General features: G+C 36.0%; 2 protein-coding genes across 3 annotated transcripts; both read right to left on the bottom strand.

Moving 5' to 3' along the window:
- Positions 1–5149: 5149 nt before the first annotated feature.
- Positions 5150–5664, bottom strand: LOC104907052 (B3 domain-containing protein Os06g0112300). Its single transcript, XM_057393926.1, has 2 exons — positions 5611–5664; positions 5150–5458 (listed from the first exon to the last, which is right to left on the bottom strand). The coding sequence occupies exons 1-2, from the start codon at positions 5662–5664 to the stop codon at positions 5150–5152; spliced, it is 363 nt and encodes a 120-aa protein (XP_057249909.1).
- Positions 5665–14896: 9232 nt separating this feature from the next.
- Positions 14897–18608, bottom strand: LOC104907051 (uncharacterized). 2 transcript variants are annotated; one of them, XM_010695909.4, is made up of 2 exons: positions 18452–18608; positions 14897–16512 (listed from the first exon to the last, which is right to left on the bottom strand). In XM_010695909.4, the coding sequence occupies exon 2, from the start codon at positions 16461–16463 to the stop codon at positions 15423–15425; it is 1041 nt and encodes a 346-aa protein (XP_010694211.1). In that variant the 5' UTR covers positions 16464–16512; positions 18452–18608; the 3' UTR covers positions 14897–15422. The 2 variants fall into 2 exon arrangements, with proteins under 2 accessions (XP_010694211.1, XP_010694212.1); XM_010695910.4 differs by having other exon boundaries at positions 14897–16529; positions 18452–18534.
- Between the last annotated feature and the right edge of the window lie 892 nt (positions 18609–19500).

Genomic DNA, 19500 nt, shown 5'->3' with positions numbered 1-19500 from the left:
AAAAATGCAGTATCCAGTCAAGGATCTACCACTGAATGGACAGGTACCCCAGTCTGCATCTGAATAAGCTAGGAAGCTCTCTCCTCCTTCTTTAGGATAATAGAGACCATAGTTGACTGTGCCCTTGATGTACCTTAGAACATGAAAAGCTGCTTGAAGGTGAGGTTTCCTAGGAGTAACCATAAATTGACTCAGTTGTTGAACAGAAAAGGTAATGTCAGGTCTAGATAAATTAAGGTAGAGTAATCTACCAATGAGGCTTCTATAGGATTCAGGATCTTCCAAGAGTTCTCCCTGATCAGTACTTAGCTTAATTCCTTTAGGAAAAGGAAAATTTGTGGGGTTACAGTTATGAAACCCAGTGTCATGAAGGAGGTCTTGAGTATACTTTCTTTGATTAATGACAGTCCCTTGACCATTTCTAGCAACTTCTATGCCAAGGAAATATCTCAGCTCTCCCAGGTCCTTAATAGTGAAGGTACTATCAAGCTTATGCTTGAGCTGAGTGATTCCTGCTTCATCATCACCAGTTAGTAACAAGTCATCTACATAGACTAAAGCTATGCATATGTGAGGACCTGTTTTCTTAAAGAAAACTGAACCATCTCTAGCACATTGAGTATACCCAAGTTGTTTGAGGAACTTCCTCAATTCTATATTCCATTGCCTAGATGCCTGTTTAAGGCCATAGAGGCTTTTCTTCAATCTACAAACTTGCCCTTGAGTGTAGGGACCAGTGTAGCCATTTGGAACCTTCAAATAAACTTCTTCTTCTAAGTGCCCATGAAGGAAAGCATTGTTTATATCCAATTGATGCAATTTCCAATCGCGTTTAGTAGCAAGAGCAATCATGGTCCTTACTGTTGCAAATTTTGCAACAGGTGAAAAAGTAGCCTTATAATCTTTCCCTTTCACTTGTTTATCTCCTCTTGCCACTAGTCTTGCTTTATACCTCTCTATGTCACCATTGGGTTTGAATTTTATTTTGTAAACCCATTTACTGTCTAGAGCTTTATGACCTTCTGGAAGTGTAGTCAATTCCCAGGTGCCATTTCTTTCCAAAGCTTCTAATTCTTCTTGCATAGCCTTCTTCCATTTTGAATCTTGTGAGGCTTCTTTAAAAGAACTGGGCTCCTTTGTTTTAAGAACATTATTGAGAGACACTATATAGTCATCAGAATAATAGTCCTTGTTCTGTAAAGTTGTTATGACAAAATTTGCTCCTGAGTTTTGTGTAGCTTGATCTGCCTCAATGCCTTTACTTGGTTGCTGAAGATTGGTTACAAAGTCATCAAATCTAGCTGGAACCTTTTTTTCTCTGACAGATCTTCTCAGGGTAGGTTCAGGTTCATTAAGTTGCACCTGGTCAGTGTGATTCAGATCATCAGTAGATGTGGAAGAATGATCTGCAGCTATATTACCTGATGCTTCTGGAGCATGAAGAAGAGGTTCAGTAAAACCTTGAACTTCTTCATCAATTGAATCGAAGTTGTCTGGATCTGTAACCTGAAAAAAAGGAGAAGCAACAAGAGAATTTTGTGGTGTTTGCTGTGAGAGTGTTTTAAAAGGGAAATGGTCTTCCTTGAAGACAACATCTCTGGATATCAGAATTTTGTGAGCCTCTAAGTCATACACTCTATATGCCTTCTGACCACTTGGATACCCTAGCATGACACACCTTCTACCTTTGGGAGCAAATTTATCCCCCTTTGTGTGAGAATTGGTGGCATAGCATAAGCATCCTATAGTTCTTAGGAAAGTGTAGTCAGGAGATCTCTTCATGAGTCTTTGGAAAGGAGTTTCCCAATTAATAACAGAGCTGGGAAGCAAGTTTATAATATAAGTAGCAGCTAGGATGCATTCACCCCAAAATTTGTTAGGGAGATGAGCATGAATTTTCATGGCCCTAGCCGTCTCAGCTAAATGCCTATGCTTCCTTTCAACTCTTCCATTTTGTTGAGGAGTTCTAGGAGCACTTTTTTGATGGAAGATACCCTTTTCAGCTAGAAGTTTTCCACATTCACCTTGAACAATCTCAGTTCCATTGTCAGTTCTAATGGTTTTAATGTTAACCTTGAAATGATTTTCTACATAAGCAATGAAATTATGCAGAATAACTCTTACTTGTTCTTTGTTATTTATCAAGTATGTCCATGTTACCCTAGAATGATCATCAAGAATAGTGAGGAAATATCTTCCTCCTGTGATAGCTTTGACCCTATAAGGTCCCCACAAATCAATGTGAACCAAATCAAAATTATTATCAGCAATGTTTTTACTTATAGGAAAGGGAAGTCTGTGATGTTTAGCCAAACAACAAGTATCACAAAACAAATCATTTAAACCACTACAATCACATTCAGATATGTGTTTTAGTTTAGACAAAGATGTATGTCCTAATCTTTGATGAAGCAAGAGAATGTTCTCCCTATTTTTCTTACTCAGAACAACATTATTACAATCCTTGGAATAGCTAACAACTTCATCTTTAGTGCAATTTTCTTCAGATAACTTCATGTGGTATATTCCACCATATCTCGTTCCTTTTCCTACCACTTCATCACTAGAAGGGTCCTGAAAAATACAATTTTCATCAGAAAATATCACCTTCAAATTGTTCTGTTGTATCAACCTAGCTACAGATAGCAAATTGTGTTTAAACTCAGGTATGTATAAAACATTTTTGAGTATGAGTTTAGGCCCTAAGTAAATAGAACCAGATTCCTTTACCTCCCTGAGAGTTCCATCTGGCATTCCTACATGAACAGCCTTATCTATTTTTCTTTTTTCAAAGAACAAGCTGTTATTGTTAACCATATGTTCAGAGGCACCTGAATCAATGATCCAGGTGTCTTTACCAGACAATTTATAATAATATTGAGCACTATTGGAGGAAAACATACCTGCAAAGTTGCTTAGATGTGAATTATTGACAGAGCTGCTGCTTCCCTCACCTTGCTTGATGGATAAAGCCTTAAGAACTTGTTCAACCAGGTTGTTCATCATGCTGTTGTCTCTTTGATTCCCAAAGTCCAAAGGTTCTTCTTGATCTTTGTTGTGTTCATTGCTTTCAATATTGGCAGCATAGGTAATGTTCCTTTTCCCTTTCTGAACCATGCCTTTAGATCTATCTGGATACCCATGTATCTTGAAGCACCCATCTTTAGTATGACCCTTCATGTTGCAATGCTCACAATAAGGATATCCATTCAACTTAAAACATCCCTCTCTGGTATGTCCCTTCATTTTGCAATGATCACAGTAATACTTCCTCATCTTCTCTTCCTTACTTTCTTTTCTAGAAAAAATTCCTTTAGTATTCTGAAAATTCCCTCTACTTTGCTGGTTTCCAGTAAACCCACCTTTGTTAGCAAAGAGAGCACTTGCATCAAACCCAGACTCAATATTTTCTGTTACTTCCTTCTGTTTTTCAGCTTGCTGCACAAGTTGAAAAGCCTTGTTTATAGTAGGAATAGGCTCCATAGCAAGGATGCTTCCTCTTAAACTATCATACTTGCTGTTGTTTAGACCCATCAAAAAATCAATTAACCTACTCTGTGACTCTCTTTCAATAACCCTCTTAAGATATTTGCATTCACATTTTTGCAAGGCACCACAACTACACTCTGGGAACCCATCTAAACAGTTCAGCTCATCCCAAGATCTCTTTAACTTACCATAATACTCAGCAACACTCATTTCATTTTGCATTAACCCTGTAATTTCCTTTTTGATAGAATATAGTTGAGGAGCACTTGGTTGTCCATATCTCTCAACTAAGTCATCCCAGAAACCTTTTGCAGATTCACTTAGAATCAAAACATCAGCTATTTCAGGAGTTACAGATGCAAACAACCAACACCTGAGCATATAGTCATTTCTTGTCCATTTACTGTAATCTTCAGAACTAGCATCAGGTTTTTTGATACTTCCATCAATGAAACCTAGCTTGTTCTTAGCACCTAAAGCCATTCTAACACTCCTACTCCATGGAAGATAATTTCTTCCATTAAAAATGGTGGTGGAAAGAGGAGTAACTGAGTTGTCCGAGTTTCCTAGGTAATATGGGTCAGAATATGGAATGATTTGTTGTTTCTCACTCATTTTGAATAGGTTTCTTAGCTCAAGGCTAATGTCTACAACGTTTCCTTCTATTTCCAGATTTAAAGACAAGATAGAAAGGAAAGATTTTTCAAGAAAAGAAGAAAATTTGTTTTCTGGATCAGCACCTAGTGTGCTCTGATACCATGAAAAAGATTTGAAAGAAAAACTCTTGTTTCATACAAAGAAGGAGGCACTGATAATTCTAGGCTCTCAAAAGACCTAGTAACATCCCTTTGTCATATATATACTAGAAGAGATACAATCACAAGGTGACAGCACACCAAGAGAATAACAACAAAATACATGATCATAAGAAGACAAAAAAACGATCACAAAATAACTGCCAACATAGCAGTACTGGCAACAGACACCAGACCCATTAACCTACTGTTTACAGATACCAGAGATATTTTAGAGCAGCAGTAAGGCAGCAGTAAGGAACCCATGATTAGTAATGATCACATGGTTCTATAGTGATTGTTTCCTCTACTTGTTTGTGTGGGGTGCTTATCTCGTAAATTTTCTACAATGTGTAGTTTTCACAATATGAATTTCTAGTGAATAAACCACAAAAGTAGTTTATCTTTTATTTTGTGCGTACTTTCGTACTTGAACATATGAGCATTACACCCAACTCAAACTATGTAATATTCACAAGTTCATCTGGCATTAATTTTTAGGTTATCAGGAAAGTTCGAACATATAGGCATATAATTATAGCTGGAACATCCTCCGGTCACTCACAAAAGGATGAGTAAACCACTTGCTATGCGCTAATAAACAACACTAGATGATGCAACACCCTCTCTAGTTTCTGCCTCTTACATAATTGATCTAAAGTCATTACAACAATAACATTCTACAAATCTGGTCACTGAGAAATTTAAATTGCCAAAAGTTCTCATTCGTTACAAAAGATGAACATCTAAACTACATGCAAGTGTTAGACTAGTCAAAAAATTTACATGCAGTATTGATATCAACGAGTTAGAAGAACCTTCCCCACCCTCCCCAGCCAAAATAACGAAAGTATTTGCTCCTCGTCTCACTCAACAACTATGGGATTATCGATTGTACCATCTTGATCGCCCAGTAAAATAGACGGAAAGTCACCTCGAAGAACCTGAACCTTAAACTTGAGGGAAGTATCACTGCATTCCATGAGTTCAAAAACACAGGCATCTCCAACTTTGAGCATATTGTCCTCTGCAAATGCTCTCCATCTTTGGTCGAACTTCTTTTGATAAGCTGCATTATCACCCAAATAAGTCGTCTCCCAACTCCTTCCACCACAAGTGAGGATAACTGGGACAGTTTTGTTGGGAAGTAGTCGAGTAAATGGTTGAGGCAATATCTGATAAAAAAAATATACATTTAGAGTCCAAAAAATCATATTCATCATTCTATATCTACACAAACTATTTTCTACTGTTTTAACATGACGGCTAATAATGCCCATGACATTTGACAATGAGTGAATGAGTTTAGTTGAAGAAAAGCTCATACAGGAGTACTTCTTAAAACAATACTGCATCCGTTGTGAGATGAACATGCATGCATTATATTTCACATATATAAGCAAGTTGTGATCCAAATTTAATTGAGACATTACACATTAGGCTAAAGAATGAAAACACTATCAGTAAGCTAATATAAATAAGTAAAAACAAAGCTAAAACTGTTCATTCAAAATATTCAGCAATAATGTATCCATGCATGTTGAGAAGATAACCTACCAGCTGATATTTATACGTATCACCGACATTGGATCTCGTAAGAATTAAATCAAAGTAAGGTTTTCCTGAAAGCGGTTCAATATCATCATCATCCTGGCACGAATCAGAAGGTACAGATGCAGATTCAAGAGCACATACTTGCTCATTCTTCTGCACTAATTCCAGTCCTTCACTCATTTCTCTAGCAGAGAAAATCACACAGATTATATGAACAGTCAAAATATCAATATTAGATAGGAACAGAAGCAAAAAAACTAGCTGCAATATATTCACAACAATGAACCAAACAAGTGAGCTCATTTTCAGTAGCTCATGTAAAGGACTGGAAAGATCATTTCTTTAAACAAGTTGTCATGTTAGACTCAAACTGGATCCGGACTGGATTGTCATTGAAGACAACAATAAATAAGAGTTTGACAAAGAATATAGTACATGTAGATTATTTTTAACAATGCAAACATACTTTTTCGCTGCAATAATTCTGTTTATTAGTTGATACGGTGTACAGATGAATTAGATCCGGGTCTGATCTTATGTTGGATCCATCTCCAATTGGATTCTAGTCTAGATTCAAATTTTTTTTTTTTTGTTATCTAAAGTGGATTCTCATATATTTAGAAGTTTCTTTTTCATGCAATTAAGATCTCGACTAAATGTCATCCCTAACACCAACAATCAATATAAACTAGCAAGAGCGCGAGACATCTATCAAACTTGAAACAAGATACAAATAGACATCAATAAAAACAACCGTGTAGAGAGAAAAAGCCCTTTTCATAGTGGAACAACAAGGGTGATTGAATTGGTTTAGGACATTCCACAACAGATGAAAGACATATTCTTTATGAGCAAATATAACTATATAAGTTGATAATAACTATATTGTACATATTCTGTGTGATACTTCTTCCACCTTTTATTAATTTACCCACTTCTTTGAGCACGAAGTTTTATAAGAGAAATAGGTATGTACTCCCTTTGTCCCTAAATAGAGTGTCCATTCTTCTGGGCACAAATATTAAGAAGAAATCATGTGTAGTACCTTAGTTGTATTAAATCATAATTAAATATACTTCCTCCGTTTCTTTTTACTCGCTACACTTCTCATTTCACGGACTCCTAGGAAATTTTTGGAGAAGAGAGAGGTAGAGAGTAAAAAGAAAAGGGACCCATGTGAGAGGAGAGAGATAGAGAGAGTTTATTGCCCAAAAAAGAAGTGTAGCAAGTAATGTAAAACTTCCCATAATGGAAAGTGTAGCGAGCAAAAAGAAACGGAGGAAGTAGAAGTTAATACACTTTTTATGAATTGTTTATTAAGGAGAGAGAATGTGGGTCATATGAGAAAGTGAGTGATATTATAAAAACTGAAAGCAAAGTAATATTTTAATTGGTGTACCTATACCAAATAAGGAAATGGGAAATCTATTTGGGACAAACATAAATAGAAAAATGGACACTCTATTTAGAGACGAAGGGAGTAGGTCATAGAAGGAAAGAAAAGTATTAGTTTATTGCATATTGTATTGAAGTTAATGTTATGGGCCAAAAGGAGGTAGAGACTGAGGAGGTAATGATAATTATATAAAATTGGTATGATCATAAAAGTAGGTAAACTAATAAATAACAACAACCTAAACAAGAAAGTGGGTAAACTAATAAAGTCAGATGAAGTAGTATATATATGAAACACTTGTAATACTATTTGAAAAATTGGGTCCTACTCTCGTACATACTCCCTCCGTTTCCTAAAGATCTTCCCACTTACTGTTCCTACAGATACCAAGGAAAATCAAGTTGTGTGGGGCATGGTGTGAGTAAAGTAGGAGAGAGAAAGGGGTTAAGAAAAATAAACAAATATAAAGGGGTTAAAATAGAAGAGAGAAAGGGAGTAAAATTGAATTAATAATGTAATGGTGGACCATATGATAGTGACATGAGAGGGTAAATAGGGAAATTTGTTTTGCCAAATAAGGAATAAAGCAAAAGAGAGAAGATCTTTTGGAAACACCCTTAAACGGAAAGAGGGAAGATCTTTAGGAAACGGAGGGAGTACTTCTGTATACTATCTACAAGTTTAAAACTCCACTAAAAACAAAAAAGAGCTAACTATGTAATATTCATTATTGATCTATTATCTTTCAATTTTTCTACTATCTTTTTAAATAAGAAAGAGATACATCTTACATTCTTACTCCAATTTTTAATGCTTGTTTGGTAGGACTGGAAAACATGGAATGTAGTTTTTTCATGTGAATTTGCTTTTCCTTTGTATTATGTATTGCCTTTTCCCATGAAATGAGAGAGGTGAATGTCGTAGCAGATGTCGTTCACTAATTTAAATTTATCATTTCATTTTACCTCAAAAAAAAAACACAACATATAACAAGGCATTTGGTTGATTATGGGAAGTTCTACCTACATAAAAAATGACGTAAATAAGCAAGTTCCTCCATTTTGTGCAATCTACACATTCCTAAGAAGTGTAACTCCTTACATTAGTTTCAATTAAACATTAAACAACCTCACACATTCTTACTTCGAACTTGTACTCGTTTTTTTTTAGGTTACTCAAATTAACACTTAGCCTTATAAGCAAAAAAAAAGAACAAGATCATTATCTGTATATCTCAAAGTCAAACAATACCAAGATTCTCATATTCCAGAAGAAAAACAAACCCCAACAACATCTAACTATGAACTAATATTTCTCCCAAAAAAAGAAACATTTAACTATCTAAGTAATGAAGGTCAGAGAACATGCAACATTGAGATGGGACTGTGAGAATCTGAACTTAACTTAGAGAAACTGAACTACACACAGAAACTGAAGTGAACTAAACTAAACTGCAATTAACTGAAAATAAGCCTAAAAAAACGAGGCCTAGTGTAAAATGTTGTATAAGCTACAGGTTTACTAGTAACAATAATACTTAATATTTTCTCCGTTTCGTTTTAAATACAACAAAAGAGTATTCTTTGTAAAATGTAAAATATTCATTTGTTGCATTTAGAACGAAACGGAGGGTAGTTCAAACTATCAAACTTCAAGCTGGCACAACGCTCATTAATTATATGGATATGGAAAGTATGTGAAATCATGTAGAATTTACTGACATGCAGCACAGTGTTTTTTCTGAAAATGTTCAAGTTTATGCCTTTACTTTTCTTCAGTATAAGAAGAAAGACTACACAAATGTGAATGATGATGGAAACCAAAAATTAAAAGGAAATTTTCAATGAATTGATGGAAAGCAGAGGAACTGAGGAACTATAATTATTTTCTGAAAATAGGTAAAATAAAAAAGTGATTATAAAGCAGGAAACTCAAGACAACAATAGTACCTGGAAGTGGAAGTAAAGCTATAGATTGCAGAAAAGAACTAACTCCTACTACATCAAGTTTCAACCTCTATAACTTCCGGTACATCAATGCTACATCAATGCCAAAAAGAATATGACAATTCGGAGAAGGTGAGTCTGTGAGGTCAAGTCACGTCACGCTCTTCTATACTGAATTTGACGTAACTGAATTAAATGAGGCTGAACTAAATTGGAGTTAATTAAAATTTAGTTGAATTAACTTGAATTCAACTTGTTAGAAGTAGGGATGGCAATCCAGTCTGAATCCGACCTAGTCCGCTCCGACCCGAAGGAAAAAATTCGAGTTGACTCCGACAAAAAAGTAATCCGACTCCGTTTAAAAAATCCGACTCCGAGTCGGAGGAGGGTTGGAGTCGGATCTCATAAAATAATCAGACATCAGAATTCGACTCCGACTTTGAGTCAATCAATTCATTTTTCTTATTTATGTAATGCATTATTTATGTATAAATTGACTTCGACTTTCAGCCAATTGTATTATATAGGATTTTCCCATAGAAAAAATTATTGTTAAAAATAATAGTAATAATTAGATTATTTGTACTATATAAGATTTCCATATGATGATTAGAATAAATTGTAATGATTAAATTATTGTATTATAGAAGACTATTCTATTATAAAAAATTGGAAGAAAAATAAGTCGGATCAGGTTCGGAGTCGGATGTTCGGATTTTAAGTCGGATGTCCGGATTTTAAGTCGGATCGGATCTCGGAGTAGGATGTTCGGATTTTACGTCGGGTCGGATTCGGATTTTCAAAGTCGGGTGTCGGAGTCGGACTCAGATTTAAAATCCGACTTTCTGTAGGGTAGTCGAAGTCGGATTATGCATAATCCGGTCCAAGTCCGACCCGTTGCCATTCCTAGTTAGAAGAAATTGACTGAACATAATGGATATTATCGTATCAAGTACTCCCTCCGTCCTATAATATAGTGTTTGTTTCCTTTTTACACGGTCTTCAAGATGTAACTTTGACCTTTAATATCTTCAATTTTGTATCAATAAAAAAAAAAGTTGATATTATGAAAGGAGCGTGCTATATACAGCAAAAAAATGGCTAAATACAGCAAAATATATTAAAAGACTAACTTACCCTTTTGGGGGTCATCTATGACAAATGACCCCCCTACTACGACAAATGACCCCTTTTTGGAGGGTCATTTATGACAAATGACCCCCTTATACGGGGTCATCCATGACAAATGACCCCCCTATAGGGGGTCGTCTAAGATAAATAATCTCATTACCATCATACCCCTGCCACGTCAAACATATAATATAACCTGACATGAAAACTTTAGGCGCCGGCTGTTATGTTAGGGGGATGCAATATACCCATTTCAGAATTTTTTCCAACTCTAACGCATCCAATTTTATAAATAAATGTGACATGTTGGCTTGTGTGTACAAGTACTTATGGTAACGTATTTTGCTGCTACTGCACCCTTGCGTATGAGATTTTTTTATTAAAAAAAAAAAATTAACCATGGTTAAATTAGGCATAATTTTAGATGTTGTATTTAGCTTTTTTTTGTTGTATATAGCACTTATGTTATGAAACTACACATTGAGACGAATCTAACAAGATCCCACATGAATACATGTTTTTATATATACAAATGAGAATATTCAGTCAAAAATTTTAAAGTTTGACCCACCAAAAATGAAGTAAGCAATATATTATGGGACGGAGGGAGTAGCTTAGTTGGTAGTCTTAGAAGGTGGTTTTGGTTCCCAATATTTGAGATCAAATTATATTTATGGCATTTACTTTTATACTTCTCTCTACACCCAAAAAAAAATGAAGTTGAAGTGAGCGGTTAAATTAAATTGAACCTAAAAATTCATTTGGGTGAGTGATCCTATGCAAGTGCAGCACAAAGGAAATTTATCTTACCACGAGGCATCTGTAATTACTGTAAAGAAGCCAAAAAAAACCAAAAGTAAGAAATGAAATGGTAAGGCAATGAAGGAAGTTAGCGAAAAATAAATACAAAATTGGTGGCAGAGATAGGCAAGCCCCAAAGATAAAGAAAAACACACAATGAAAGAGAGACGAAAAACAGGGAGAAAATATAAAGCAAAAAGAAACTTAACTAAACCACTAGCTAAGATACTAAAAGTTAATAGTGCAAGAATTGTAAGATCATAGTGCCTTGAATCTGGTGAAAATGTGGCGAAAAAGACGAGTTCGGGAGTCGCCCGATCGGGCAGTTTGGCCCGGGTGACCGGGCAAGATGTTCATAAGATTCGTGCCGATTTCGCTTGCGCGCCCCGACCCGACGGATGTTATTTTGACGCGAGTTTGGCGGTTTCGAGTCGGGTTATATTTAAACTTTTAACCTTATTCTTTTGTTCGTCGATTAAGTCATTAATCACAACTGTAATCTAGAATTTCTAAATATCAATAAAACTTTTCTCTCTCTATGCCCGTGGACGTAGCCAACACTCCGGTGAACCACGTTCAATCTGTGTGTTCTTTATTGTTTTCTGTGTTTATTATTTGTTCTTTCTCACATTCGTTATAACAAATTGGTATCAAGAGTTTTGGGTTTCGATCTAAATGAGAAAGATGTATGGGATGAATGTGATAATTGATAAATTTACTGGGAGAAACAGTTTCAGTTTGTGGTAAATCAAGATGCGGGCTTTACCGAAGCAACAAGGGTTGTGGGCACTGTTGGCAAAGATGTCAACGGATTCACTTACCACTAAGATGACCATTCTGGAGGAGAAGACACATTCAACTATTATGTTGTGTCTTGCTGACGACATAATTACTGAAGTCACGGTGGAGAAAACCGTGTCTGGTCCGTGGTTGAAGTTGGAGAGTTGTATATGACAAGATCTTTAACCAACAAGTTGCTTTTGAAGCAACATCTATTCAGTATGTGCATGAATGAAGGTACACCTCTTAGAGATCACCTATATCAATTAAATATAATTTTGTTAAAATTGCATAATATTGATATTAAGGTGGAGGATGAGTATGCTGTTTTAATTCTGCTTGTTTCTTTACCATTATCATATGAAAATTTTGTGTAATCTTTCATTAATGGTAAAGATTATGTGTTCCTATAAGAGGTTAGATCATCTTTGCATACTAGAAAATTGCGCCATAAGGCATCTGGTAGTATAGGTACAATCAGGCTTCTGGATTAGTAGTCAGTAGTAATAAGGGACATGGGAATTCTGGGAAAAAGAATTTCAAAAAATTCAGAAATTTTAGAGGGGATCCTAAACCTAATGATATATGTAATTAGTGTAAGGAGAAAGGGCATTGGAAAAAGGAATTTCCTAAGAAGAAGCATCTGAAAAATAAATATGGATCGGGTTCTGTTGTTGCAGCAAAAAATTCGAATTCTGAACATGGTCTTGCTTTAGTTGCTAATGAACAAACGCATTGCAGCTGTGATGTGTGGGTTATTGATTCAAGAGCGTTGTATTATATGAGTCCTCGTACAGAGTGGTTCACTACTTATGAGCAGGTAGATGGAGGTGATATTTCAATGGCTAATAGTGCAGTGGGCAAGACAGTTGGATAGGCTCTATCAAGATCCGGACACATGATGGTACATTCTACACTTTGAATAATGTTTGGCATGTTCCAAAGATGACTAAAAAATTGATTTCACTTAGTTTGTTAGACAGTAAGGGGTTTGGTTTCAGATGTGGGGTGGAGGTTTCAGATGTGGGGTGGAGATATGTATGTTTGCAAGGGTTCAAGATGTGTTAAAGGGGTCAACTGTGGCACTTTGTATGTTGTGCAAGGTTCTACTCTGTCAGGTTCAGTTGTTGTTGCTTATCTCTGAAATTCAGAAGGAGGATATGACCAAGTTATGACACATGAGACTTGGGCATATAAGTGAGAGATGGATGCAGATCCTCTCCAAGACAGATCTTCTATGTGACAATAAGGTCACAAATCTTGAATTTTGTGAGCACTGTGTTTTTGGGAAACTACATCGTACCAAGTTTTCTAAGGGCATTCATTAAATAAAGGTACTATAGATTATATCCACTATGATTATTGGGGTCATTCACGTGTGGAATCATTAGGAGGTCACATGTATTTTGTATCTTTCATAGATGATTTTTCAAGAATGACTTGGTTGATTGTTGTGAAGTCAAAAGATGAAGCTTTCGAAATTTTCAAGCAGTGGAAGGCATTGTTTAAAAATCAAAGTGGAAAGAAGATCAAAAGGCTACAAAATGATAATGGTCTAGAGTTCTGTTTGTTGAGTTTGATGAGTTCTGTAAGAATGAAGGGATCACTAGGCATCATACTGTCAGGGATACACCACAACAGAATGTGTAGCTGAACGAATGAGTCAGACACTTCCGGAGAGAGCTCGGTGCATGCTCTCTAATGCTGGGATGACAAGAAGGTTTTGGGGAGAAGCTGTTAGTACATCATGTTATTTGATTAAATGTGGAACTCACTCTGGAATCAATCTCAAAACACAGTATGAGATGTGGTCAGGTAAACCTGCAAATTACTCAAATATGCGAGTTTTTGGTTGTAATATTCACTATCATGTAAATGAAGGTAAGTTGGAGCCAAGAGCTAAAAGGGGAGTGTTTGTAGGATATGAGGATAGGGTGAAAGGTTATAGAATTTGATCCTCGTCTGAGGATAGGGTTATATACCGAGTAGAAATGTTGTCTTTGATAACAATTATATATTTAATCCTACTATGAAGTCCATTGTTGTAGAAATAGTGGTAGTGTTTAATCCCATGGTTTGGTATTAATTCCTAGTGAAAAGTTTTTCCTCCCATTTACATTTTGTTTTTTTGATCAAGACTTCCTATAGTATTAACTTCCATTTTTATATTTTATCCTACTTTATCAATATGGTCATAAAGTCTAATTCAGATTTGAGTTAATAATGATAATCATGCCAAATGAATCAACTAAGAGTCATCTGACACTGATTATAAAATTATTGCGATATAAAATGAGATATTAAAAAAGTAGCAATACTCCCTCCGTTTCCTAAAGATCTTCCCACTTACTGTTCCTACAGATACCAAGGAAAATCAAGTTGTGTGGGGCATGGTGTGAGTAAAGTAGGAGATAGAAAGGGGTTAAGATAAATAAACAAATAAAAAGGGGTTAAAGTAGGAGAGAGAAAGAGAGTAAAATTGAATTAATAATGTAATGGTGGACCATATGATAGTGACATGAGAGGGTAAATAGGGAAATTTGTTTTGCCAAATAAGGAATAAAGCAAAAGAGGGAAAATCTTTTGGAAACACCCTTAAACGGAAAGAGAGAAGATCTTTAGGAAACGGAGGGAGTATGTGATTATGGCAAAAATAAATTCATAACTATATACCGGTCAAGAATTATATTACCGGCTACCGCTAGGAAGAACTGTGATATTAATGTTGCATTGAATACCTTATAAGTGAATCAAAAAAGATAATCAAAATTTTCAAGTGTTTATATAGAATGATTTATACTGGACCATTGATTTTGTATATGTTAAGATTATTCCATATTTGTTAAGCAATCCTCGTTCTGGTAAGCCTACAAATCAACATTATGCCATCATGCCAAATTGCTAAAATCTTTCACAACATCAACAAATCAGAACACAGTCCTTTCATCCCATGAATTTGCTCTGAAATTGAACCAATTGAGGGAGTAGAAGATTTATAACATAAGTGATACAAAACCGTACTTGCTCTGAAATTGAACCAACTGAGAGATTCAAGCTTGTCCAAGGCTTTTTCGCATACAAGATGAAGGAAAAAAATTGGCAAATAAACAAAGCACACTCTGAATACATACTAAAAAACAGAATACAGCAGATAACTAGAGAGTGCGATTTCAATCTATCCATAATGACTATAGCATTAGTTGGGAAATTTTGCTAAATTTTCGTAAGCAGCAGCATCTAAAGTCATGATAATTTCTCATCCTACCTCATCCAATACAAAACAGCAGTCACTGCATACCTGTACTAAATCCTAATCCAATCCTCAGACTTGGCCCAGTATAAGAGCACGATCTCCAATTCAACTTAATCTGCCACATCTATAAAGTTTCCCACGGAAAAATCAAGTTTCATGCTAGTGTACAACTAATTGAACTAGTCTTGTGAGTGATGGATGGATGAACCTGAAAGACGAAAGCGCTTACACAATTGACATTAATGCTGAATGTGTTGCTATCAGAAAGTAATAACAGTCTACAACTCCCCAAGGTATATCTGCTTGTCACTACTGCAAGATCCGATGATAGGCTCTCTTGGGTGGAAAACACATTCATTAACAGAGCCAGTATGTCCAGGGAGCTTGTACAAAATGCGACGAGAAGTTGTATCCCATATATAAACCATCCGATCTGCACTTCCAGAAGTGACCTTGCTACCATCCGGAGACCAACCACATTTCAACAAGTTCTTTTCAAAGTTGTGTTGATGACCTTCTAAGACCTTCACACAACGATTTTGAGGAGCATACGGGCGCATATCCCAGATACAAAGCTTGCAGTCCATACCATTGGTAAGGAGATACGATCCATCAGCACTCAAAGACATCCCAGTGATCATATCCTGGTGGCCTTGGAGAGTCATTGTGACCTCATTTTTGCGGACATCCCACACTTTGATATCATTGTCTATCCCACCAGTGTAGATTTTATCAGAAGCATCAGAGAAGCAGACAGCCGTGATTTGGTATTTGTCAGGGAATGTCTGAATGGCACCCCTATGACGCATATCCCAAAGTTTAGCAGTTCCATCATCTGACCCGCTGACTATAAGAGGTGGACCCCTCCGAGCAGGACAGCATGAATTAACAAAGGAGGAATGCTCAGCCATCTTTTTAATCTGTTTCCCTGTTTCCACATCCCATGCTCTGACTGTCTTATCAGGACTAGCTGAAACTATCTGGGTTCCATCAGTGGTCCAATGAAGGTCAAGGACAGCATTCTTGTGACCCTTCAAAACCAAGAAATTTTTGCAGTCACCATGAACATTCCATAAGAAAATTTCTCTATCGTGTGAGCCTGATGCAACGACTGTTCCTTCTGGATTGAACTTCATGGTATATATTGCACTCTGGTGACCAGCCAACAACATAATTGGTGATTCCAAACTTGAAGTGCGCTGTCTTCCATTCGGCCCAGGGGCCTGAGGAGCATTGTACGGCATAGTAGACCACTCCATTCCTGGCCTAGGGCCAGCCACAGATAAAGCACTTTCACTGTTGTTAAAAGTAGCCAACATCTTGCCTTCTGTTTCACTAAATGACACAGGAATTCTGACTGCACCTGCCCTGATAATCAGGAAACACTACTCTCACAATCAAAATAAAGAAACAAGAAATACTACAAGACACTGATCATAAATCCAAAGAATTGTAGCTAATCATATTAGAGACAACCAAAAACTAGTGTAACTAATTTATTAGAGACGACGAAAAAAGACACCTTTAGTCTTATAGTATTCCATGGGACCATAGTACACCAGCTTAAAAACATTAAAGAAAATTAGATTAAAAAAAATCTAGACTAAAAAAAAAAAGTTACTTGGCACAAGCAATTGCTTCACAAAAGAATATCCTCAAACAAGTCAACGTCTTGCAGTTCATTCAAATAAACACAACTTACAACTAATATAATAGGATGGCAACCCCTTAGTAGACCTAGAAGTCCAAGGAAAGATACCTTAACCATGTTTGAAGTTTATGCATAAACAACACAGCAGGAACAGACAGCAGCATAGGAGTACAAAAGTTCTGAAGTTATAGTCATTTACATAAATCATATTCACAACTCGTAAAAGTACAGAGTAAAGTGAAACCAGAAGATAGTAAAACACCACTTGAATTTTTAACTCTAATCCACATAGACCAAACTTTGTAGTTCAATTGAAATTTTCATAAGACTTCATACACTGCAAGTCTAAAACAGTTCATCTGTCTCGGAGAACTGAACAAAAATCACCCCTGGTTACCCTAAAAATGAAACCAGAAGATGAAACTTGCAAAGTAGAGTTCAACATCTTAGAGAAAAAGAAGAGAGAATCCTGAAAATCTTTCCAAAATCCATACTTTCTGTTAAGGAATTACTTTTGCAAACTATATGTTCTTTTTCTTTCTCCAGTGGCTCTTAAGTTCCTCACCATAAACTACACTTAACGACTAAAGTTACGTTAAACTGGACTAAAACTGAACATCACGTATGCATTTGGTATGAGGCCTAGACCACCATCTAGGTTATTCAAGTTCTTTCTCTCTTCAAGTTATTCTCAATCTTTCTCCCTCTACAGCCAAACCCCAAAAAAGAACGATATCCACATTTCTAATGGTAACTAGTTGCAGATTCTGACAACAACATCTTCTGTGTTAACCACATTTCTACAAAACCTCACAGAGCCCCATTTCTTCATCTGTTAACTCTTCAAACTTATTGGCAGGAGGCTCCTCCAAATTCTAGAACCACAAACTTTCCGCCAACTCTTCAAGTACAACGGGCAAAAAAATTCTAAGCAATAATGATTTTTCAGCAAACACATCCAATTTCTTATTGAAACGTGGATGCATGCTTCCCTTGACTTCACATAGTTTTTCTCATTCACCTCCGCCAACTCTTCAATTTTTCCCTCTCAAAATTTTCGAACTCTAACCAACCTGAACAAAATTTAAGGTCTACTTCGCGGCCAAACTATTAAAAAGTATCTCTCTCATACAAATTACAATTGCACTATCCAGCAAGGGTCTACCTACTAAGATACATTCTCCTTTTCCCACTTGTAATCCCAATTCACCAACTTCAATCCTTAATTTCAGTCATTCTAAAGAGCTAAACCAACATTGTTTGCGACACGAAATTGCAATCATAACTCGCAAATAATCATAGCATAAATCTCATTCCTAAAACCTTATAGTATTTTAAAACAAACATAGCTTCCTACATTACTAAAACCTAATTTTTAATATTCCTGTATATCATTCAATCCTTCCGCGTTTTTGATTTTCCTGTAATAATAATCAACCCTAAATTCTCGATTTTCAAATTCATATTGCATCATCTCACTAAATTATCGATTAAAATCTAAGAAATTACAATCATAATCAGAAAAACTCAAATCAAGTACGCCTTAATTTCAAGTTTTACACTCAAGCACAAGATTCTTGAATATACAAAAATCAAACATTTGAACAAAAATGAGAAACACGAAAGAGAAGATAAGGACTGAGAGAGAAAGAGTACCTCGTCGGAAAGTGGAATAAAGAGAGAGAAAGTCGAGAAGTTTCTGCTTCTTTTTTCAAGTCTTTAGCGAGCCTAAAATCAATTTGGGGGTCTAGACTCTAGTACTACGTTAAGCGCATTTTTGCGTAAGTTCTGTTTGCGGCCCAAAACCAAAAGTCAATAATGTGATAATGAGTCGGGCATGTTCAAGAACAGTCAAAATTTGATTTCGTCAAATTTCAATGAAAGTTCGGCTTGGATTCGGGCTTGATTCGAGAGCTTAACGAAACGAACCTAACTAGGTCAAGCTCGGTTAGAAAAGTTCGTGAACAAGATCGATAATTATTTTATATAAAAAAGTTATTGTAACCTAAAGCACTTAAGAAACTTATTATAGGCTAGATCACTTAAAAGAAACTTATTATACGTATCCTTTTATACAAGTTTTTGCATAGAAAAAATCATGTCTTTGTTGGAACGTTTATAGTGTAATGGGTTTTATAAGCTCATATGGTCCTATACTAGAAGAGGATGAAGTCTAGTATGCTAAGATTAGAAAACGCAAAAAACACGCGAAACAATCAAGCAAAACAGGAGGTCCGTCGCGGGTTGCGACCAGCGCACTGTCGCGACTCGCGATCTGTATCACGGGTCGCGACGAGTGTTCTATTTTGGAGCGTGAGATTTTAAGTGAACGGTTTATAACCGTTGTATTGTGTACGTTATCCTTTTAATGACGATTGGGATTCTTAATAAGAGGATTAAAGGGATATTATGGCAATAACAACTCTAATCTATGAAGGGAATATTTATATATGACCTTTGTCATTCATATGAGGGTGAGAAGAGAAAAAATCGGTTTTTCATATTCTAAAAGGGCTTGCTTTGCTTGAAAGAAACCTTGCTATTTTCTCTCTAGTGTCCTTCACAAACAACAAACACAAAAGTTCTTGTTCATTCACATAGAAGATCATCTTGTGAATTGTTTTCTCCATTGTATCTCATTAGTTATTTCGTGTTAACCCGGTGATCATAGAGGGGCGAAATTAAAATAATAGGAAAGCGTAGTT

This window comes from Beta vulgaris, chromosome 4 (genome assembly GCF_026745355.1).
Source record: "Beta vulgaris subsp. vulgaris cultivar EL10 chromosome 4, EL10.2, whole genome shotgun sequence".
NCBI lineage: Eukaryota > Viridiplantae > Streptophyta > Magnoliopsida > Caryophyllales > Amaranthaceae > Beta > Beta vulgaris.
This window is presented reverse-complemented; position numbering and strand designations above follow the sequence as displayed.